Source organism: Mesocricetus auratus, unplaced genomic scaffold, assembly GCF_017639785.1.
Source record: "Mesocricetus auratus isolate SY011 unplaced genomic scaffold, BCM_Maur_2.0 Super-Scaffold_100010, whole genome shotgun sequence".
Lineage (NCBI taxonomy): Eukaryota > Metazoa > Chordata > Mammalia > Rodentia > Cricetidae > Mesocricetus > Mesocricetus auratus.
Window position 1 is genome coordinate 45,567,178 of NW_024429194.1, and position 25,054 is coordinate 45,592,231.

Sequence of the window (25,054 nt, forward strand, 5' to 3'; positions counted from 1 at the left end):
GCCAAGGAGAGGCTAAGAAAGTCTAGGTAAAGAGCGGGACTCTGCAGAATCTGAGCGGCACACGGGAGCTGGCTTTCCCAGGAAGAGTTGGCTGTGGCTCAAGGCCAATCCATATTAGTCCAGGGTGTTGAGAGTATTAATCACAACCAGATGTTGGCTCCTGCCTCTGCATGTTTCTAACAGGACCCTTGGTAAGGCCTCTGGGGATATTATCAACACCTAGGACCCAAGCCCCAAAGTTAGACTTCACAGCATACATTCCCTGGAGCAGAGGACACTCTAGGCAAGGTGGCACCTGATTATTGAGACAATTTCCCCAAATGAATTCTTTTGAAGGTTCTAAAATTACTCTATGATAGTATCTGCCTACTGTTATTTTTCAAACAAATAGAAACATAAGACAAATCAATGTAAAAAAAATAGACTTCAATTTGTTATCTTTTAAAGTGACTTAGAAACAATAGTTTGAAAGGACAAGAAGAAACAAAACGCTTTTATTTATTTATTTATTTGCTTTTTCAGGACAGGTTTCTCTGTATAGCTCTCCCTGGCTGTAGACCAGGCTGGCTTCAAACTCAAGAGATTCGCTTGCCTCTGCCTCCCAAGTGCTCAAATGCCAGGTGTTCACCACTACAACCTGGCTTAAACGAAACACATTTAAGCACAGTTTTGGAAAGGAGGCAGGTCATACTGAATGTCTTAGCATTTATTTCACACTGCCTTACCCATGTTAGATGCTCACAATCTACATCGTCTAGCCTAACATGTCTCTGTTGATAGATGGGGGATACCCCCTCCCCAAAAGATCCCTTCCTGGGTTTTGTGACTTTGCCCACCCCCTTTCTCCTTTCCAAAAGTCCTTTACACTTATTATCTCCTTAATCTTCCTAGTGAGGCTCGGCAGCCATCTTGCTCTCATAGTTAATCTCCAGAGCAACTAATGCCTCCTTTTCCCAGTTTTCATGTTACTATAGATATTTTTCTATTGTTGCCCTTACGGAATTATTTTCTTACATATTTAATTTAGTATCCTTAGCTTCCTAGATTATAGAATGAGGAGATTCATTCTGAGTCTCCAATCTATTATAGATTGCCTAACTCATTCCAGGGGCTGAACAAGTGTTTGTTAAATTGAGTCACTTGAAAAAAAAACTTTCAGTCAGGTACATGGGGACTGGTGTAAGTTTCATCTGTAATGAAGAAATCATTTAATTTATAAACTGTCCCTAAGAAGAAGTGATGAGCCCAGGCTGACTTGATCACTTTTTTGTGTACCAGCCCTGTCTCCACTTACTCGGCTATTGTGAACTTTTCAATAGATTCAATTCATTTATCATCTTTGAAGCCTCACTCCATTTGTATGGAGCAGACCAATAAAGTCCCAGCGTCCATGACACGCTGAAGTATTTGTAAGGAATCTAAAGGACCTTCTCCATAATACAGGAACAGGCACACTCAAAATCACTTTGATATAATACTTTCAAAGTATAGCTTAATCCTTTTCGATTAAAACCCCTGGACAAATATTGGACATACATAAAAACGCTGCAACATACAGCTTCCTAAAGCTAGACTGAATCTTATTGTTTTTTCAGCAAGAAAGTTTGAGAAGGCCTGACTTAGAAATATTTACTGGCCTACGGCATGGTAATAACATTCTGTGCTTGTTTTACATCTTCCTGTTTCCTGTCATTCCAAATCCTTTTCCACCCCTTCCTATCTCCTTCCGGATTCTGTGCTCCTAATTTACTTTGGCCTAGAAAAGCAGATTAAGAACGCTTGTTAAGACATATGTGTTATACATGAATCAGGAATATTCTGCATGAATGCATAAACAGATTAGACTTTCAGAGATCTTTCCCACTGAAAAAAATTTATCCTATTTACTTGTTTTTCTTCTCTGTGCTTTTGGGCTTGTTTGATTGAGGGGAGAGAGCAAGTAGGCTTATTAGTTTTAATCTATGACAACTATCTGAGGTACTCAACTGGTATTCTCATCTTATGCTACATATATCCACATGTAATTTACATTAGCTGTGTTAGCACAATTTCAGGTTTTGTTCCAGGAGCAGTTGTGCCAATGGAAAGACAACACAATATGGCCTGAGTATGTGGAAAAGCAAAGAGAAAATAAGGAAAGGGCCAGGTTGCACATCCCCTTTAGGATACATTCTCAGTGAATTTACACCACCCATCAGGCCCCTTCCTCTTGAAGAGTTCACTAGCTCCCAGTCACATCCCCCCAAGAGCTTTAGGGAAGGCATTTAAATTATAAACTATTTTAATAGGTACTATTTATAGACCCACAGCACCATCATTATAGATCTATTTGTATAGATTACCCTTTTCTCTAAGACTATGAAGTCATATATGCTTTTAAGATTAATGAGACTCCAGGGGTATCCAAAATGTCTACAAAGATGACACAGTTTCAAATCTTACTCAGTACAGACAAAATATACTTTTTATTTGTATTTGTAGAAATGAAAAAATCAGAAATGATAAAGATTGCAAGCAAAGCAATGATGGAGGCTAAACTGAGACCATAGCGTGTTAGAAGGTATGTGATGTGATCTATGTACAAAGTTCTGGTGTCTAAATTCATAAATGATGAGCATGATCACAAGAATTAACACCTGCTAAGAGTTTCAATGCCTTAAATGAAAATTGGCTGGCAAGTATTTTCCTTATATTTTTGGATAGTGATTTCCTTTTTTAAAACATAAAATTCTTACTGAATAAATAGATTACAAATGTCTTTGTTTCCAGTTCCGATTTGTAGTTGTCCCCTTGTGGGGACTACCTGTCAGTGTTCCTTTCTTACAGCTGAGGGTGTACAATATAACTGCTCCCAATGCAGACTACCTGGACCTCAGTCAGAGGAACAAGCTAGAATGCCACCAACTGCCAGTGACGCCTCAATGTCCTCCCACTGACAGGGAATGTATCAATATTAGAAAAAAATGGAGAGTTGAAGAAATCACTTGACATTAGTGTTCCTTAAAAAGCCGCCCCTTTTATCTTCCTCTGGATTCATTAATTATAGATGTGCCATGATTTATAGATACTGGCAGAAATGGAGGTGGAAATTACTCAGACTGGGAGATCTGACCAGACTCCTGTTAAGAGGGTGAGATGTCTCTAAATGCTCCACATCACGACGGAGAGGCCCGGGAAACCACATCTGATCCTCACTCTTCAGTTCCTGTGGATGGTCTTTCCCTCAATTCAGTTTAGTCATTTGAAGCTGATCATTGTGAATAACCTGCATTAAAATTCTCATAGACACTCTCTAATAGTGAAAATAATGAAATTCTGCATCTTTGAGAGGAATCACCCCAAATTTCTCGAGCACACAGAATCAAGTTACTTAGATGATGTCTAGTTTATGTTCTGGGTGCATACATTTGCAATTAGCTGTGCCAAGCATTTTTCTTTTACTTAATTATACTATCATCAAGTAGTATTTATTAAGAACAAACTAGGCTAAATTAATTTTGCAATGAGTAGCAGTCTTAAATGCTTTCTCTCTGCTTAGAGTCCTTAAATAGTCCATCTACCTGATGCATAACATTCATTTCCCTCAGGGGAAAAAAAGCTCTTAAATTTGAATTTTTATCTTATTATTTCAGGACTTCAATAGGGGACAGTCCGCTTCTAACCTCAGCATATTCAAATGTAAAGTGTCAGCCACAGTGTGATGTACTGAGTGGAATTCTTTCTGATGCTAGTGTTGATGTCGTTCCTAAATTAAAAAAAAAAGATGGACCTTTTTAAAAATTGATTTTAGTTAAAAAGCAACCTGAGTATAAGCATAAAATAAATAAAATATATTAAATTTCATGTAATATAGTTCATCAAAAGCAAAGCAAACGAAAACCACTGAACTTAGAAATGTTTAGCAAATGATTAAAATCTAAAGTCTTCAAAGTGACTATAGCGACTTTAGAGAAAATACAAAACGAAGGTTGAATGCAGATTTGGAAAAAGGGGGATACTTTCCAAGTGCAAAACTGACATTTCTTTCCATTTAACAGCAACAGCAGCATGTTCCACTTGAAATTCCAGGCACAAAAATGAATTTGAAAAAAGATCATTGTCAAGAACACCCTAATTTCATCCTAATCACAGTTCTTGGTTGTAAAGAAGCAGACACATACTCTTACATTTTGTTCCTAGAAGCAATTACACTATACTTTGGGGGAATGTCTAGGAAGAATGACAGAAACTAAACTAAAAGCAGAAGCCTGCAACAGGTGCTTCTAGGTAAGCATACTCTATCAGTACCCCAAGAAGCAGCATTGTGCTGGTATGTATGGTCCATGCCACTTTGTGAATGATATGGTACAGCTCACAGAGGAGGTTCTGCAAGGAACTCCAGATACCATGTCAGCCTGTAACTGCATGACTTTTGCAAAGCAGAATTCCTGGGTGTTATTTCTCCTCTTCCTTCATGTCTGTGGGAGTGTTACATATATGTATACACCAAAAAGAAAATCATGCTCTGGTATGCATGGGTATGTCACTCATGTATGTGTGTCGGGAGGAACTGAGAGATGACATCAGAATATCTTTCTTCAATCACTTCTCAGTCTCTAGGCATTCTTTCTTTTTCTTTTTCCCCTAATTTTTCTTGGGTGTTGTTTTTCTTTGTATCCTCAATGTTCTGAGTTACTTTAGGATTTGGATAATTTGGAGTAAGGTATACCTGCAATTTGACTTGCTCTGGGAATAGCTCAAGCTCCTACTTGCTGTCCAAAGAGCACCCAAGAGTAGCTGAATGCATTTCGTAGCAAATAGAGGTCTGCCTCTTTATTAGAAACAACTCAAAGAGGAAATGAGAAGCTCGAAAACAGTAGCCTGGTAGGCGAGAGAGGAGACAAAAAACAAGACCCTCAATCAGAACCCGAGTCATCCTGAGATCTTACATCTGGCCAGGAGTCTGTCTTTGTTTCTATCATCAGAAACTCCCAGGAGAATACAGCAGGCAGAATCTACAGGAAGAATTTGGTCATACTTTTCAAAGTAGTTTAGTTTTCAACAATCCACCTTCCCTTAAGGGAAAAACACCTTGAGAACCAATTAGTGGTATGACTGGCTGGGAGAAAAAGATCCGGCTCCAGTAGAAAAAATGTTTTGTTGATTTCAGGTAAAATCCTAAGGCCAGATGCTAATATGGATGCCCCAGTGCTCATCTTCCCTGCCCCAGGGAGACTGCAGTCTGTTACATTTGTTTCTCTTCAACTAGGACAAGAACGAAGTCTCCAAACAATTTTTGTAAGACATAATCCAGATTCGTGAACAGGTGGCAATTTTCTGAGGAGTAACAGTGGATTATTGGACTAGCAGGAAAAAAATCCCCTTAATCAGATTCTTCTTGAACAAAGCTCAGGGCTCTACTGCTGGCAGGGAAAGAGGTAAACAAGACAAATGGATACTAACCATTCACAACAAGGCTAAATTCATGATTGATGCTGCTTACTGTTTAAGATCAGCTATAAATATGCTGTCCAGTGGTTTTCAATGGTGTGACTGTCTGACTCAGCAGACCCAGGTCAGGAAGGAAATTTACATAAATGGAAAGTGAAATCTCTCAGCAAGCAATGGGACTGTTAGAGACTGCTTAGGTAAGGAGCTGCTGGCTTACACAAACAGATACGCATACTAAAACACCTACCAATATCTGCTAGAGCTGAAGCTATCACCCAATTAAAAAAAAAGGAAACAAAAACAAAGATGTTTGCTTTTAATTTCCAAGAAGTCATCTCACTTTCAATTCTACTTGGAGTAAATTCTTCACAAAAGAGCTGTCATTAGGAATGAGAAGAGTAATATCAAGCAGGTGTCTGCAAACACAGCACCTGTCCTTGGAGAGAGTGCACAATTGGACTGAGGGATATGCCTGATACAAGACTACTCCAGGGAGTAGCCCTGTGTTCGGGCGCACAATTCCATGGTTTGAAAAGTATCTTCACTCTACAGTAGTGTAGCACAGGCTATGGAGTCTGATTTTATATTCAGCAAGTCCAGATTATCTCACAACAATAGAACCCTGAAATGACTGTCATGTGCAATCCCCTCTTTAATGAAATGACATAATAAAAATGTGAAAATGAAGAATAAAATCGGAGAATACATTTTAAATGCTTATCATGGTGCCTAGCAGGAAGTATAATGGGTGTTGGTATTTGTTGTCGTTCTGTTTCTCTTCTGTTCCTGGTTGTATTATTTGAGACACATTAGAGGGTATTTTAGATTCATTCATAGGCTTTACTGCTCTGCCAATCTCTGCACCCACACTTTTGCAAGTTTAAATGGGAGGACCATGATTTTCAATCCATGACCTTGGATTCAGTCTTACAACTATTCTGACCAGTTTTGTATGCGAGTTGTGACAGAGTCTAGCCATTGTAAGGTATCTCTCTGATACAATAGCCTGCTGCTAAAGGGTTGGTAAAATATGTGGAACATATTATGCCTATAGACCAACAGTGTGACAGAAAATACCTATCCTGTACCAGAACCTCCACCACCAGTAGGAGCTGTCCTGCAGAGCCATGAGCAAAATAAAAGCATATTGATTAAATTGTTGAATTTTTATGATTATAGATCATGTAACAAAAGCTAACTGAGTTGGGGAATAAATTAAAGAACTGATTACACGTTGTACAAGTCCCCATGTTCCAAGAAAAAAAAAAACATCGGCTTAGGGTCTAAACTGAAGAAGCGGTAGAAGTGGGGGACATAAGGAGACTGCTTCAGCAGAGCAAGGATAAGACCTGGCTATTCTGGAGAGTCTAAGTAGGCCTTCCCAGCATTGGTGAGTGAGTGGCACACATGGTCAACAGTAAGACCATTTACAATGGTTAACATACATTTGGTAGACACTGAGCCAAAGACTGTACGTCAGTGGTTCCCAACCTTCCAAATGTTGTGACCTTTTAAACAGTTCCTCATGTTGTGGTGACCCCCAACCATAAAATTATTTCATTGTTACTTTATTTCCTAACTGTAATTTTGCTACTGGTGAATCATAGTGTAAATATCTGATATGCAGGATATCTCATTTGAAACCCCAAAGGGGTTGTGGCCCACAAGCTGATTATCACTATTCCATGTTCTCTGTGTCTTAGTCTTAATAGCTCTACCCATAAGCACTAAAACTTTACTGACTTCCTAAGTGAGGAAACTGTGACCAGTTTGGAAGAGTAATCTGCCTGTGTTTACAGAGGAAGGGAGAAATGAGACAGGATTCAAACTATAGAATATCTTTACATAGTACTTCACTCCTCTCAGTTTCCTGTGTGCATTAATTATTTAATCCCTAGGGCCTTATGGACAAGGTGCTGCAGGTAACGAAATGAGAGACAACTAGCCAGTATCCTTGCCGAGAGGTTCACTGGGACACCAAGTAGTGGTCTTGCTGGCTTGGGGGTGGTGCTGGAGCAATCAGCTAACTATTACAGGATGTTAACAGCTTTGGTCTCACAGTCCACCCAAATGTGAAAGAGTATGACCATAATATTCTCTACCTTTCTGGAACTGAATAAGCTTACTCAAATGCTTAAAGGCAAATACACATTCTGGGCACTGTGGTTCTCTTCAGGTGCATGGTGCATGGAGTGATGAATGACCTTTAGCTTATTCTACATGCATTCTTTGAACTAAGCTTTTATTTTCCTTCCTTCCTTCCTTTCTTTCTTCTTCTTTCTTTTTTTTTTTTTACAAGCACAATTCCCTCATTTGTTGCCTTCATGTCAACTCATCCTAGTTTTGACTGTATAGCGTTAGTCACTACTCTGCCAAGTCATAAATTCAGGGGACTCTTAGTAGAATGATCAAGAGAATGGTAGTCATGATGAGTTTTCAGAACTACCATAGGAAGTATGAAAACAAGGAAGTGGTCCCCAGATCTATCCACACACATTTCCAGTGTCTAGCAGGAATTCCTCAATGGTTCCCACCCTTCAGGGATGGCCTCCATCTAGACCTCAAGCAGAACAGCTATATCTCCAAGTACCAGCACCCGGGCAAACCCTTACCTTGAAAGCGGCACCTCCATGGATGATAGATTTGATAAAAATTCCCAAGTCAGTTCCTGTTTCTCGGGATTTATTCCCTTTCAAGCTAACCCCAAGGCCAGCAGAGCCGGAATCATTCAGGGGGATCTCCAAGGTGAGCTGCTCGCTTGTCTCCAGGGAGAGTGCGTAGCAGTCAGGCTCTCCTTTCTGTTGGGAAGAGTGAGAGAGGAGACTGATTATCAGTTCACTTTCTCAGATAACCTGAAGCAGATGCAGTTGGCAAAATGGGATGGTGGGGCCTCTAGCAGTTGTATTCCTGGCAGATAGAGGCTAGTCTCTATCTCTGTCCGTAAAATGCTATCACCATGTCTACTGCACAAAGAAGTGATCTTTGGGGACAGAACTTGGTGATGGTGAGGAAAAAAGAGCCACTTTGCGAGGTCATGTTGTACAATTTTAAACATTCTATAGACATTTGGAAACTTGGTAGCATGTTAAAATAATGAAACAGGCTGAATGTTAAACTCGGCGAACATCAGGTTTCAGGAGATTCTTGGATATCATTCATTCTCCTCATCTTCATCTTACACATGAAGATGCAGAATGTACTATATAGATAGAACTTGGTGAAAACTTTGGAGAAATATTATGCTTATATAATTTAAGACATTGTTTACCATAAGAACTATAGCACTGGTGAAGAGTATCAATAGGACGCACAGCACAGGGAAATTTTCATTTTCAAGTTAGAGAAACACATTTAATGGTTATCATTGAATTCAAATTTCATCTTATCAAAAATCATGCTGAAAGCTTATATCATTGCCTAGCAGAGCCCCCTAAAAATAAATTCGTTCTTAGACTGCAATAAAAAGTAATTATGCATAATTAATATTCATGTCCTCTCTGACAAATGACACCTCCCCACCAGCAAACAAGTCTCCACACAGTCAGAGTGTGGTGGCAAAAGGCAGGCTTATGGGCCAGCTCTCCTGGGAGAAGTATGTGGTTAGTCATATTTGTACAGAGGCTTTTCAGAAACACAGGCATGAGAATCAGCACGTGCTGTGCATGTGATAATTGCATAACTGTCCCTCCTGCACCTCTTCAAGCTTGCAGGAATGCGAAAGTGCCACAGTGCTTTGCTTTGGACAATTTGAAAATGAGATATTCCTGAAAACCATCCACTCATTCTAGGCCAGCAGTTCCTTCCCCTATGTAATTATGTCTAGAGAGGATCATCTTAAGGTCACTCTGAGGTGACTCTTCTGTAAGATTGTGTATTTAAAACATCATCATGAGTGTCTGAATATCAGTCTCAAATCCATATAAAATCAGAAGTAGCAAAGAACCCATAATTAAAACAGGATTAGGGGGTCTGATCATAGCCAGATCCACTGACCTGACATTTTCAACCCTGAACAAAAAAGACAACAACACACATTTAACTTGTAAAGAAATGGGTTCTTTCAACTTCTTGTATTGTAAATGAGGTTTATTGGAAAGATGCTGACAAGACAAAAGGTTGGTCAAAGAAATGAAACTTCATTGCTTAATTTAATAAATCTATTGCAGGTTTACATATATAACTATATATATATGCATATATATATATATATATATAGTTGTATTAGCTAAGAAGCAAATTCCATGACTGAAGTCAAAGTTACCATCCCTGATTGTTCCCCACCCCCCATTGGAATGCCAGAGCTCTGCAGTAAATGTAAACAGTTAGCCTTCACCTTTGTCTTCTAATCTGCCTAATTTAGAATCCATAATATTTTACAGTCACTTATGTTTCTGGGCCTCTCTGGGATTGGGTTAATTTAAATCTAATAAAGTTATACAGAATTAAACTATATATTAAAGGACAATTGTTCTCACTGTGTGTTCTGAATACTTTAGGAAGTAAAACTAGAAAGTTCTTTGGCTACTAATAACAGAAAATTGTTAAAAAGAAACTAACTCTGCTTTAGAAATGCAGTTATATATATATTTATAGATAGGGCTATGAGCTGGTATATACATTCCTAGGATATATGACTTTATGTGGCAAGTGTATAACGTCCTTACACATACCAAAACATTTTGTGACAGCATGTGGTGTATGACTGTATCTTCAAATCCCTTATTTCATGATCAAGGACTTTTCACTTAAAAACTATATTTGACTAGTAAGACTGACAGCCAGTATTGTTTAACGCTAATACTGCTAATTTGTTATCTAACTACAGAAACAAAATTGGGATCACATGACATTATGGTTACCTCTTCATTCTAAAGTTCCTGACATGGGTGAGCCAGAAATGAGATCAAAACAAACTAGGGGCTAATGGCGATGGAGTTGACCTGCTACACGTACCTGACACATGTTAAAGCACTTAGCTTCACAGTGACTCTAAAGGCTTATTTATTATCAGGGCAATTTTAAAGGCAAAGGAAACCATGGTGCATAGCAGCCAGGCACTGTGCTAACAGATCAGAAGACTTGTAAATACAGAAGCTTTGTGATGCCCCGGCAGCATGACTCCTGGCTCCAACTCTTATTTATTTTTAGGAAAAGGTCATGAGCTGTTTATTACATGTTTGGTACTCTATAGTCATTTTAATGAAAGCACTGACATTTATCCATGATCTATGATTAAAGATGATGTGAACAATGCTGTAATTTTATTATTAAATGACAAATAAATATACTTATGGTATGTATATTATACATTTATGAATACAAGGCTGGGAAGATGGTTTAGTAGATACGGAGCCTGAACTGGCCATCTCCCGAGACCCAGAAGATTTCCAGTGGAGGGATTGAGACACCAACTAGCCACACAACTTTTGATCTATAGTCTGTCCTGCCTTTGGGAGGTGCTGGGATGAGGATGGCATAGAGATTGTAGGAGTGGCCAAGCAATGACTGATCCAGCCTGAGACCCATGCCACAAGAGTGAGCTCACCCCTCATGCGGCCTGAAGAGCTAGGACTCAGAGGCTAGATGCCCAAAGACCTAGGATAGAATCAAACATGATTGGAGAAAAAAAATATCAACGTAACAATGCCTAATGATATTCTGTTATACCTGTAGATTGGTGACTATCCCAGTTGTATTTAGAGAGCCTTCATCCAGTAATTGATGGAAACAGATGAAGACTCACAGGGAATCCTTCTGAAGAGAGGATGGAAGGATTGTACAAGCCAGAGGGGCAAAGGACATCACAAGAAAACCCACATAAATAACTCATAAGAACTCAGAATCTGAACTGACAACCAGGAAGCCTGCATGGCACCTACTTAGGCTTTTTATATATATGTGACAGTTGTGTATCTTGGTCTACTTGTGAGACTTCTAACAGTGGGAACAGAGGCTGTCCCTAATCTATTGGTTGGCTTTTAGGATCCTATTCTTCATATTGGGTTGCTTTGCCCAGCCTTAGTTCAAGAGGAGGTTCTTAGTCTTACTGAAATTCGATATGCCATGTTTTGTTTATATCCATGGGAGACCTGTCCCTTCTGAATAGAAAAAGGAGATGATTTGGGGGAGGGGCAGAGGAGAAGTGAGGGGAGGGGATGGGAGGAGGGGAGGCAGGGGTAACTTAGGTCAGGATATAAAACAAATAAATAAATTTAATTTTTAAAAAAGTGCTTGGGGTCCAAGCATGAAGATGAGTTAGGAGCCAGAAACTTAGCACATACCAATGCACATACAGACATGTACCACATAAATGCACATACACACAACATGGTAAAATAAAAACACTGAACTTAGTAACATAAGCATTACCTCAGATAACTATTTTTGAGGGCAGTGGAGTAACACCCCTTAAACCTGTTTTCACTGGACTTTAAGAATACATTGTGGTACAATAGAGTCACCATCTAGGTATTGGAATAATCTCTAGATCATTCTAAAATTTGGTACCTTCTGACCAATCCCTTTCTAGTCTTCTTGTCCCCTGGTAATCATTTGCTTTCTGTTCTAGGTTTTAGTTTGTCTCTTTTTAAATCTCTTTGTTTCTTCTTTATTTTTGTTTTTGAAATGATAGGTTTTCATTCTGTAGCTCAGGCTAGCCTCAAACTCAAATAGCAATCTTCCTATATCTGCCTCAAGAGTGCTAGGTTTATCGATTAAGATTACAACTATGAGTAGCATGCCTGGAAGCCTGATTCTTTAGAACTGTGTCACTATACATCCTCATGTCCCATATTTGTGAGCCATAATGACATGATATAGTCACAGGACATTTCAGGATAGATTCCTATCTATCTTGAAAGTAACATGACACACAACTTATATTCTCTACCAAACACAGTTATGCTTCACTCTTTGTTACGCTGTAACGGACTTGAGTCATAATTAGCAGTTTCTAATAATGGCAAATTCCCAATGGTGAAGGAAGCCATTACAGTAGTTAACACAGCCATTTCCTCTCTTTGAAATAAATGTTCCTTTACCTAATGTACAAAGAAAAAAAATCAATATACTGAATGTCTCATACCAATAATCTTGGCTCAAATAGCAACTCTGAAAATTAAACTCAAACCTTGTCAGGCATCATTCTTCAGTGGATGAGATGGTGTATAAAGCACTCACCAGTGCCAGTACCTCCAATCAGAGATGTGGCCAACCTGAGGACAATGTCACATCCAGACTGTAGATGCTTCCTGTCTTTTCAGCAAGAGATCCTCCCACATGTTTTTGGTAGACCCCTGCCTTTTCCTCCTACAGATACCTGCAATTCCCCACCAAAAACACTGGGGTAGTGAAGAACAGCTTGTGAATCATAGTTTTAATTTGCTTTCTCATTATTTCTAATAGCTTGTCACTAGTGCTTCAGAACACAAAGCCCTCAATATTCCCAGGGTTAAGCTGGGATAGATACTCAACATGCACCCACTAAACTCAATACCCCAGCACTTGCTAGGGACCAATCATAGAGAATCCTCAGCTTGGGTCTCAGTCTTTGCACAACTGACATGTGTAGGTGTTTGGGACTGTCCTATATGCATTGTAGTTAACCACATCCCTATAGCCTCAGTAGTGTTCCTGCACCAGCTATGACTAAAAATGTTGCAGGCATTGTCATATGCCATCTAGGTTCAAATTATATCTGGTTGAAAAACCACTAGTCTTGAATTAACATTACCAAATGCAGCCTAATTTTAAAAAAGCCTGGGTCTAGAAAGTATCATGGAAGTTGTTAGCTACCTTGCTATTACTGATATGTTCCCAAATCCCAAGACAGTAAATACTCTTGCAACTGGGCAGGTCTTCAGTCCACAGGCTCATGACCAACATTTGGTTCAAGCAGACTACTGCAATCATGCACTTAGCTATGTTTATGGTTAAATGAAAGCTAATTTCTGGAGGTAGCTATTCAATTTCTGCGAGATGAACAGAGTAGGAAGATGATAGGAAACTATATTAATTGGTCCAACTCCTAAATGCTTCATTTTACTTATGCAAGAATCTAAGACCAAAATATGTGATTATCAAGTACAGCCCATGAGGCTAGCTACAATAACATGTTTGCTACTTTTCACACATTAAATGTATACATAGAATTGTATAAAACAATATTGACATAGAAATTGAAGCAAAACTTCTGTGTCACACACATATTTCATATATACAAAGACACTATCACTCTGCTGTTTGCTTGTCTGCCTATCCCACTCTATCTTGCTGAAAACAAAAATTTTGCATTATTTAGCATCACTACAGTAGATTATTTACTACCACTGGAGTGCTGCTATTTTCTTTTCATTCTATGTTTCTCCAATATTACTGAATTACTGTAAAAGGAATATGTTTTAAAAAAGAATGTATGAAGTATAGAAACATTTCATATTTCATTATACTGCTAACTACAGAAATGGAAAAGATACCTTTAAAGGCATGCATGTATACATGTGCGCACGCACGCGCGCACATACACACACACACACTTCCTATTTGGAAATTATACATAATACATGTTATTCGATCTATATAAGTATTATTTGATTCTCTCTGCTGCATATGGTATGTACATATTGTATATATGCCTCACATTTTTAAACTCCATAAGTTATCTCAAATTGCAAGTGGCCATGACAAAGAGAAATATTCATGGCACTTTCCAAGGCTTTGGAAGCACTGTTATTCAATATCCAGAACTTTATTTTCTATCTGTTCACCTACACACTCACATTCATCTATTAGTCCATCCATCTATATGAAAATACGTGAACACACACACATACACACAAAGACACCTACAGAATGGTTTTGTTTTTTTGGTTTTTGGTTTTTGGTTTTTTGGAGATAGGGTTTATCTGTGTAACAACCGCCTTAGCTGTCCTGGAACTTGCTGTGTAGACCAGGCTGGTCTGGAACTCACAGAGAACCACCTGCCTCTGCCTCCAAGTGCTGGGATTAAAGGCATAAGCCATCATTGCCCAGTCAGAAAATTTTATGAGATAATACTTGCCAAGAATGCAACTCATTCTGGTGTTTTCTATGCTACTCTATTAAACCTTATGTTTTTTTTAAATGACTACAATGTACTAAATTGAATCCATAACCAAACTGTATATTACAATTTTTATTTTGGAAACCATTGCATTCATGTATGTGTGGACATTTTATCTATTAAAAAAAGAAACAAAAAACAACAAATGCAAAAACAAATTGCAAATAAAGTTTTAAACAAATTTTCAAGGTATTTTAATGTTTTATATACCCAGTTATAACTCTAGCCTTTTCCCCCCTTTTGCACAAATTATCTTCAAGCTCCTAGAGAGCTTGATATCTCTAGGATATCATATTTAAAATATATATCATATAGAATGATATATATACCATGCCAGATGACTATATAAAATGGTACATATGTTATTCCTTGAATACAGGTTACTTCTCTATTTAATTTCTTATTCTCCTTAATGTTATTTATATATACTATATTATATAAAATTATGTATATACATATATATAAAACATATATTAGAGTACATTCTGAATGGAAATATAACAGCAGAGATACACAGACAGAATAAATAACATGTTGCAGTTGGGATTCAGAGAAGAGTTGGGGCTACTCTGGCATGAATGAGAAAAGCTACTTGCAAACCATAGTCATTAACCATTTTCTGCCAAGAATTTACTATGCACTGAACACTATATAATGCAAAATGGCCAGTTTACAAAGTACATAGTTGGTCAACCTACTGACACAACATGGAAGCCTCTTTCTGCTAATTTTTGCTATGTTAAGTTTAAGAACAAGAAATAGGAACCATAAGTATCTACATAGACCTTGCTGTATATACTAAACATCTTTATAAAACAAACACCAAAAAATAATCTCTTGATGTGAGGGGAAGGAAGAGCAGTAGGAAGATGGATGGGCAGGGAGGCATCCAAGCTATTAGTTTAAGAGTGTTCCAAATGGGGCCATCTCCAGACTCATACATGTCCTGTATTGCAAAGTACTGCTTGATTCACATAAGCAAGTGGTAATATCCCAGCCTTTCAAATCCTGGGGGAATGCAGCAGCCCACAGGGCCAATGCTCAATTTCCCAGAAGCCCAGGCCAGACCTGAAAGCATCCATGCTGAACCTTTTATGGCCCTCATTTCATTAAATGCTGTTCTTGGAGCTCAGCAGGAGCAAACTCTGGATGTCTTCGCCTTGCCTCCCAAATGTGTAATTAGCTTGTGTTGTGAGCAGCTTACTTTATGCAAGAATTATGTTTCACATGCAATCATTTTGCCAATTACAAAAACTCAAACAAAAGGTTTAAGGTAAAGAAGAACATAATTTTTATATGTAAAACTAAAAGACACACCTGATGTTTCTGCCAGAATATTTTATAATAAACTTAACTATTGTTAAATTTTACTTAAGTAAATTCTAAGGAATTTTAAGGATATAAGCTTTGTAGTAATAAAATTTCACAACAGTGAATGGTTGGTACACTTACAAGAAAATTAATTTTCCGATTTTTTTTCTGAAAAAGCCCTTAGGTCACTATTATAAACATGAAAAGTTTTTGGTCAATTGGATTCTATAAAATTCAGAATGTGAGCATTCTCCTACAGTGGGGTTCAGAGGCTCGTCCCAATTGAAGGGAGGCATTTTATTTTGATTGTCTTTTCAAGAGTAACAAAATGGAAAAGACCTGAGATGAGCAGGCACAAGACAAGGTAAGTTGTGACCTGAGGATGGCATTTTAATAAACAGCAAATGACTTTTCTTTTCACTATGTCTTCCAATGCATGCACAGAAATTAGCAGTACACTTGGTGATCTACGTGTGGGCAAATGATCTTTTAAAGTGTTTTTCCCATTGGATAATGTACAAATTTCAGCAAAGAATCAGCGGTTATAGTGATGTTTTGTTGTTGTTCATTTGTGTAATTTTTCCATTATTGAGAATGTAATTATAATGTTCCCTGCTTCCTTTTCTTCTCTCCAAAGCTATCCTATGTCTCCCTCCTTCATCTCCTTCAAATTCATGGCCTCTTTTTTTCCCACCAACTGTTATTTATTGCATGCATATATGCATATGTGTATACATATATATTCCTTACTATAACCTATTCTTCCTGTATGTTACTTGTATATACGTTTTCATAGCTCTGAGCTATGTACTAAATTGCCTAGAATTAACTGAAAATTTAATGTTTTCAGTCATAAGAAAGAAATAAGATGAGTCAATGTTAGCATAAGTAGGAAAAAGTTGCAGACAGCAAAATGTAGGCAATGTTGGTATGTACTTTCAAAGGAAGGAAAAACATAAATGCAGATTATAGTTAGCTCGAGAGAGTCTATTTGAAATTTATGTCTTTACTGTGATCTTTCAAAGTTTACAGTTATCAGTATTAGTTGATTTTGGTCACTGACATGGATGAAGAAAACTGTAGAAATTATTTATATGAGAGATTTTTTTTTCACTTGTTGATCCCCTCTCACTAAAAGCTGGTAGGAGGAGCAAACTAGCAAAAGCAGGAGTAGGTAGCTGAACAACATGCCAGGAAAATCAGTTTTTGATAAGGAAACGGTTAAACTAATATTCAAAACCAAAGATCTGCCATGGCTATTCCTCACTGCCTGTGCCATATAAAATTACCTTTCATATAATGTTGGGTCAGAGCTTAAAACAACCAGGTAAACAAAACTACTATTAACATTTCTACTTGGAACACTATACCTGTAATCCCAGTCCTTGGATGGCTAAGGCTGAAGAATTCTAAGCTATCTAGCAGTTTCAGACAAACCTGGACCATATGGGATTCTGTCTCAAACAAATAAAAACAAACAAAACAACTACAGCTATCTCCTTCTCTTAAACAAATCTGAAAAACATGTAAGACATCAGAACCTCATACAGCCTATAATTTACATGCATAATATTTGTTTTATTTTTACTACAATAGCTAGTATGAAATGAATATAATACTTTAAGTAATGGAAACTACTTATGTTGGTATTTTATAATTCAGATAGCTAGATGTTTTTAAAAATTAGAACCCACCTTTGTTAATGTTGAGAAATGATGGGCCGTTCTGTTTAGTGTTCACACTTTTATGTTATAAAAGCAGATGAGAGAGCTGGGTGTGAATGTAGACACCCTCAGGAGGTAGACACTGGCAAATGTCTGTGACTCCAAGGTTAGTCTGTCTACATAGAACATTTCAGGTAACCCAGAACTACATAGTGAGACTTTGACTCAAAACAAACTTGCCAGTACATTAGAGGAACTTCATACTAAAACTGCCATAAGTATTTTATATACAACTATTCAGTGGTTGAAACATAAGAACATATACTTTAAATTTTTAAATTGTGTTCTTACATGTAAGTGATACGCTTTGTGTGTGTATGCATATGTGTGTGTGTGTGTGTAGGGGGTGGATATGTGATGTGTGGAAATCTGAAGAAAATATTGTGGAACTGGTACTCCCCTTGCTCTTGCAATGTGGGTTCTAGGGATAAAACTCAGGTCAACAGGCTTGTGCAGAAAGTGCCTTTACCAGTTGAGTCACCTTGCTGACCCAGGAACACATGCTTTTTTATGCATGAAAGGAAGAAAAGCAAATGTACAACTGTAATGATTCAGTGATCTACAAAGGAATTGTAGTCTTAGACATAGTAGCCCATTTGGGTTCTTAGGTAATCTGCTTCCAATATTTTTAGATCAGAAATACTTGGTGTTCGAGGCTAACGGTCTTGAAAGATAAAGTAACATCAAGGACTAGGTGAGCAAAAACCAAATAACAATATCAAACTGGACTGAGCACAATATGCACAGGGCCGGCCCTACTTTACTCACCAATCTCCTTGAGAAGCAGAAGTGGCACTGACTGACCCAGAACAGCCCTTGGAGACGTATACGGTAGGATCGCAGGATGCTCAGCATACTGGAGATCTATCTGGCCCTGGGTTGTGCCCAAGTAAGACTGTTTTCAGCAACTAACTAAACCAACCAAACAGACTCCCTCTAAAATTTCTTCACGTTCCATTAGTGAATGTGGAAGAACCTGGAAGTTTCCTGTGATAAAAAATTCTGGAAAAAGATGTCTTGAGACTAATGAGAGAATTTATATAGGTGTATATTTGAGTAGTAGGGAAGGCATCTCTCACTATGTGATACACGTGTTTCAGGCACCCCTCAATATGAGGATAGTTGGGGATGTGTCGAGCACAGGTACACATCCATAGCTTGGAAGCAAGTGTATCTGAGTCCAGTCTAGACCAATCAAAACCCAGCTAGGCTGCAGATATGTGAGCCACAAATAAATGTTTGATTGTACACAACACAACTTGGGAATAATTATGGAACACTGTAACAACAACAATTTAATTTTGGGTAGATTTTTCCTTTCCCATCAATTTATTTTAGTCAAAGGACAAAAGTTCCCTTATTCACTTCACCATGGAGCACATCGTTGCAGGGAGGATGTTTAAGGAAATATTCTATACCATGCACTGAAGAAATTTTGTACTAGGGAACATTAGGTACAGGGGCTGGAACAGAGAACAAGAAAGCTCCAATGGGAAATCTCACAGGTCACCAGCGAGGTCACTGATGCCTCAGAGCACTGTGGTTAAACCATTTGGTTCCTTAAATCTCCATCATGATTTGTGAAAATAGCCATCACAATGAGCTTCAAGCACAGAGTACCACAGAAGCCAGTATGTCATACAGTGAAGACGCAGAGCCTGAAGCTCTTAGCATTTAGAAGTCATTCTGAAGGGGAAAGGGAGTAAGTTTAGTGTCCTATAACATTTCCCCCTCCGCCCTCCCCCCTCCATTTATACCTTCCCCTCTTTATCTTTTTCCCCTTCCAGAGTTTTAGATTGGAAGTTTCTGTTATAGTTAAAGACAACAAATTACAGGTTATTTCCATTGAAATCTTAGGAGGTATAATGGCTACTGAACATCTTATCTTCTCCCAGTAGAGTAGAGTTGAAGTACGAGGACCTTATACATAGCAATCCTCACTCCAAGCACAGGTACCATTATTTAGGGGACAGTGGCACTTAAGAAAAATAGTACAGTCTTTTTCCCAACTCAAGAATTTTCTAGGTAGAAGTACATCTCACTTTCCCTTATTTTCTCCAACAGACACAGTAAATACTCATTTTTAGGTCAGAAAAACAATGCTCACGAATTAAAGATAGAGTACTAGCATGGCCTTAAAAGGGGATCAGTTTGATAAATTAAATTCTCAACAATAAATAATAAAAAAGGGACTATTTGAGGAAGAAAAGGGAAATGGAGTTGGTTAATGGTATAAAATGAAATGATAAAAAAAAAGCATTTTTACCCTGTATTTTTCTCTGTTGTCTGAGTTGGATCTAATGTGACTCCAGCTGGAAATCAACCCTGTTAGTCCGCTACTAATGATAAATAATTCTGAATTCCAAACAGGGATGGAGGAATCTCAGTGGGTAACACCATTTAAAATTCATAGTGATGTTTACTATTATAATGAAAATGTTCTTAGTGTATATAATATGCCATTTGCAGATAGACATATAATTTGCCTTTTATCTTAATAATTAAATCAATTACTCTGTTTAAATTAATTGTTGGATAAAAGTGACTAAAAAATAAAAAAGTCATTTATGTCCTATAGATGATGAAAACCCATCCAAATTAAAATGTGAATACCTCTGTCTATTGTTCATTCTGTGACAGACAAATTGAAGGTAGAGCGAAGCTACCCAAAGCCAATTCATGAGGGAAAGTAAGCGAACAGCTAGTCAGCCACTGCTCCAAAAATACTACATAGCAAAAATTGTTTGTAAGGTGTGTTACACACAGTAAATTGCAAATTAATTGTTTATATTTCTATAGGTTGGCTGGAATTTAATTAGCACAGGCTGAGCTTCAATGCACGGTATGCTTGCATCCAAGCTACTGATGAGGAATATATGTTCCCCACATCACAAATCACTCACACCTGCCAACTGGGGTTGGCACACACCTTTAATGTCAGCACTAGGGAGGCAGAGGCAGCCAGCCAGATCTTTGTGAGTTTGAGGCCAACCTGGTCTACATAGTGACTTCCAGGATAGGCTCCAAAGCTACAGAGAAACCTCATATCATAAAACAAAAACAAACAAATCACTCACATCATCATATTCCTCAGACCATTAGGTCCCTGAATCTTGCTGACCACATGATGAAAGAGAGGTAGCACACAACACCTGCTCACATTGAATGTCCAAATAAATTCATATGGTCAAGTTCAGACTGTGGTAGTGTTGTGCCCAGATTCTGAACCCCAAAATCACCAAGAGACTCATTTTGATGCAAAAACAAAATGTCTCTTATTGTTGTTTAACGAGCTAACCCCATTAGCTCAGGCCCTTCATCCTTCATTGCAGCGATGCTTGGAGAAGGACCCTGAGAAACCACGAGGCAGGAGATATATTGGGTAGAGCAAGGGGAGTGTCTAGGGGTATGCAACAGTCTCAGGATTGGTGCACTTCCAGGCTTGGGTGACCTGTCCTGTGTTGATTGGTCAACTGGTTGTTATGGCCTATAGGCCCTCTTAGGGTGGTTGCTATGCTCTGCATGTCTCTGTTGTGTACTTACACCATAAAGTACACCCACAGCCCATAAGGCACATCCCTGCCAGCTAACTTCTGATTGGTTCCTTGCCACAAGGAAGGTATCTGACCACCTAGTGACTGGGAGGAGGGGCAAGGTCAGACAAGCACATATTAAGTTATGGCTGCTAAAGCAGGGACCTGGTCCCTTCAGTAGGGAAAGAACTCTTTAAATACACTGAAACTTCGACAAGAGTGTAGCAATATAATACTACTATAAGGAAGTGAATAGTTGAATAATTCTAGTTACTAACTAGATGCCACTGTTTTGACACATGACTGTTATCAAGGGCTAGTATTAAAACACAGGGTTTTTATTTCTCTTTAGGTATCATGTTTTCAATCTCACATAGTAAACTTATGGGCCTGTGATATTTTACCATGGTAAAGAAATAGATAGTCAAATGGGGATGATCTCCTGCCATGTTCTATTGTGTTCTTGAAAGGAAGTGGTCAGAAGAACACAGCTCTTACCAAATGGATTAAACTATGGACATTGCCTTTGACTTTGTGTTATTTTTACTTGCTATTCAATTTCTTCTTTTGAAAACTATTTATTTTTTTATTTATTTTATGTGTATTGGTGTTTTGTCTATATGTATGTCTGTGTAAGGGTATCGGATCCTCTGGAACTGGAGTTAAAAGACAGTTGTGAGCTGGCATGTGGATGTGGGTGGGGAATTGAACTTGGTCCTCTGGAAGAGCAGCTAATGCTCTTAACCATCTCTCCAGCCTTAGGTATTCAACTTCTAAATTCTTTCCTTTCTTGTTGTTATATGTATATGAAAGCAAACAAGAGTGAGGGAACAAATTTTATTGCCTTAATCTTGTAAAATTAGTGCATAAATATAGAGATTTTAAAAGTTCAGAATATTTCCAATCAATATTTTGCTAAAAGGAGGTTGAACAGAACTTCTTTCTGCCGTGAACTAATGCAACTGCATTTTCCAGCACAGGTCAGACTGTTCACAGACTAGATAAGAGCTATCCAAGCTTAAGGAGTTCAGCTTTTAAAAGTAATCCACAACAAGGGATGTTATGTACTTAAAAGGAAGCTTCATCTAAGCATAATTAGTAGATGTATGTTTTTTGTCAAGTGCTTCCTTGAGAGCATAGACCTACAGGTTTTGTGATACGTTATAAAATCATACACAAGAAAAAAGTATTTCTCGTGTATGCATTAAGCACAGAAAGTATTTTCAATGAAAAAGAATGTTGCTCTGAAAAATGATAACGACCTTTCATCCTTATTTCCAAGCACTTTGTATCTCAGTATCTAGACTGGATCCTTGACATACTCCTTAAACTTATCAGTAGATAAATCCCTACTCCCAGTTCCCAGCTTACGTTCTTTTCCTCATTACTATGACTCTCCTCAATTTCTTCCTACTTTTTATAATTTTTGCCATGTTGCCCACCTTAACTCTGCTACACCACTGTGATCTCATCAAGGACAGAGATCATGTTTAATTCAAACTTTGAATTCATTTAGTATCCGGGAGGGCATGCATCTAATACATATTTGTTGTGAGATTACTTCATCAATTATGTTGACATTTCTCTGCCACGCTGCCCCTTTGAAATAATGGTACCAAAGGGCATCGAATGTGACAGCCATATCTTGTATCTTATCTATAAAAACGGTGTCTTAGCATTTCTAAACTGAACTTTCTGACATGTTTTTTTAGAATACCAATCATTCACATGTTACAAATATCTTCTCTTGGGTTTTGTACCAGTTTGTCTCTCCCCAAAAACCATGCTTTCTCCTCCCTGAATTTTGTCAACTGCCTACAAACTTAGACCCAGCAAAGCCCATTTTAGTTGCAGTCTCTCTGTGCTCAGATATTAATCTAAGTCATTAGTATTTTCAGTGTAATTAGAGTGTAGCATTTTATTGCATAAATCTTCCTATGAGTCTTTATAGAGGATGGGAAAGGCTACAAGGACCACTTACATTTATTGCTACTAATATCTACCAAATACATCCTAAAGACAAGCAGATGGAATACAACATTTAAACAACTTTGTTGACAAATACTCCTTAAGTTCTTTTCCTAGCCACATTTCAATAAAAAGAGTAAGAAATCTGTTAATTAGGTTCTAGCACCGCAATAAAAACCATTTTAAGAGACTGGTAGTGTATTTGTAGAGGAATTACACTACCACTGTCTCTGTGGCCAGTTGGTATCTTGGAATATTAGTGATGTTTTGGGGATGTCCCCAGCAGCTGAATGATTGCCCTTCTCTCATTGTTATAATAATGTGTAGCATAGTCATGACTGCTTGTCCTTTGATGCCAAGGAAGGGCTGAGCTATGCAAAAATACAGCTTGCAAAAGTTTCTAAGATAATGACATATTCACTTTTGCTCATCTGATCACATCTACTCCTATGTTCTGATATGAGATGAGGTAAATCTGCTATTTACTTATACATGACTATGACAATTGATACTATTTGGCAACCACACTACTTAAATTAAACCCCTAAAGGTAAAATTTTACAATTAAACATGCCTATATCTACACCAACACCCAGATCATTGATTTTAACAGTTTGAATTCAGCCAGTGAACACTGGTTCTAAATAAAACTGAAAAACAAACTGCAAGTTGCTATGATAAATTTATTTTTACCTACTGGAGCAACAGCTTGAATGTGAGAATTAAATCAACACTCTTCATATGTCTGTATCTTCCAGTCCTCACCATTTTTAAGTCATTGTACAACAGGTAGAGATAGTCCAGAACACTTTTTATAGTTATTGGACTTGAAAGAGGATCTGCCTCATAATTCAAATATGTTAATATTTAAAATAAAATAGACAAGAGAGGCACCTGACCCGTTATTTTCTTGTTAAGGTTGTCCATGATCCTAGCCTTTGTCTCTCTGGATGTTGGAGTCATCCCAGTCTTTTAGTAATACCAAAGTAGGGCATAGGCCAAACAAATATGAATGACAGAGAAATACTGCAATATTTTAACAATACAGAGAAAGTGTGTTTATTGAAAGTAATATATGTTTACATGCCTTTTGAAATTTTTTTCTGTTCAGTTCAAGCAGAAAGACCCAACACACTTAAAAAATGGAATAAAATAAAGGTGAGAGGCATATCCAAAAGTAAGTGTAAATTATTTAGTAATTTGCTAGACTGTAAGCCTCTGTGTGTGTATGTATACATATTTTAAACAGTTATTTAATAGTATGCAACTGTCTGTATAAAAACTCATCTTTAATTCTTTAAGAAAGTTTTCCAATATTTCAAGAACATTCCATATGAGCAAAACTCACTTACTAGAATAATCTCCCACATTCTCTTAAAAAGAAACAGAAATGAAAACTTAAATGTTCTTGCCTTTATTTTCTCCATTCACTGAACAGTGGTAATTAACATCTACTCAATACTGCGCTCAATCATCTGTCTCCCCTGAGACAGTACTTTCAATTAAACCTTTTATTTCACCCAAGAATGCCTGTTCTCATTGACCATGGCACTTCTTATTGCTGGATTTATGATAATCTAATGCACATCTCCTCCCAGGGAGAATAGCCTTATGCATCCTGATTGTTCTCAGGCCAGGAGAGAAGTGAAAAACAAAATCACCCCCTGTGGGAGCCAGGAAGGAAGCTGCCTTTGTTTAACACAGCGAGGGGCCTTTCACTACCTGTGCAATGGCCTTGACCATCTCCCTGCCCTGGCCTCTCCATGTGCTAGCTGCCCCTGCCTGGCTGGGAGCTTCTGATAAGGGAAGCCAACTCCCCTGAGAGCCATTGAAAACTGAGAGCCCAAGCAACACAATCTTTGGATTATATTTTCAAAAGGAAAGCGGCATTTACATGTGAGAGTCAGACTTTTCTTCAAGGAACTCTACAGGTTAAAGAGAAGACTCTTTCTTGGTGGCAGTGAAGGTGGACTTTGAGCAGGGAGGGG

General features: G+C 38.0%; 1 protein-coding gene across 2 annotated transcripts in view; it reads right to left on the reverse strand.

The window, feature by feature from the left end:
* The window catches only part of Pard3b (par-3 family cell polarity regulator beta), a 953,942-nt gene that overhangs the window by 413,254 nt on the left and 515,634 nt on the right, over window positions 1-25,054 (reverse strand). For both annotated transcript variants that reach the window (XM_013113796.3, XM_005070579.4), the window contains one exon: window positions 8,043-8,228. In XM_013113796.3, coding sequence (XP_012969250.1) covers window positions 8,043-8,228 — 186 coding nt within the window. The remainder of the gene's footprint in view (window positions 1-8,042; window positions 8,229-25,054) is intronic.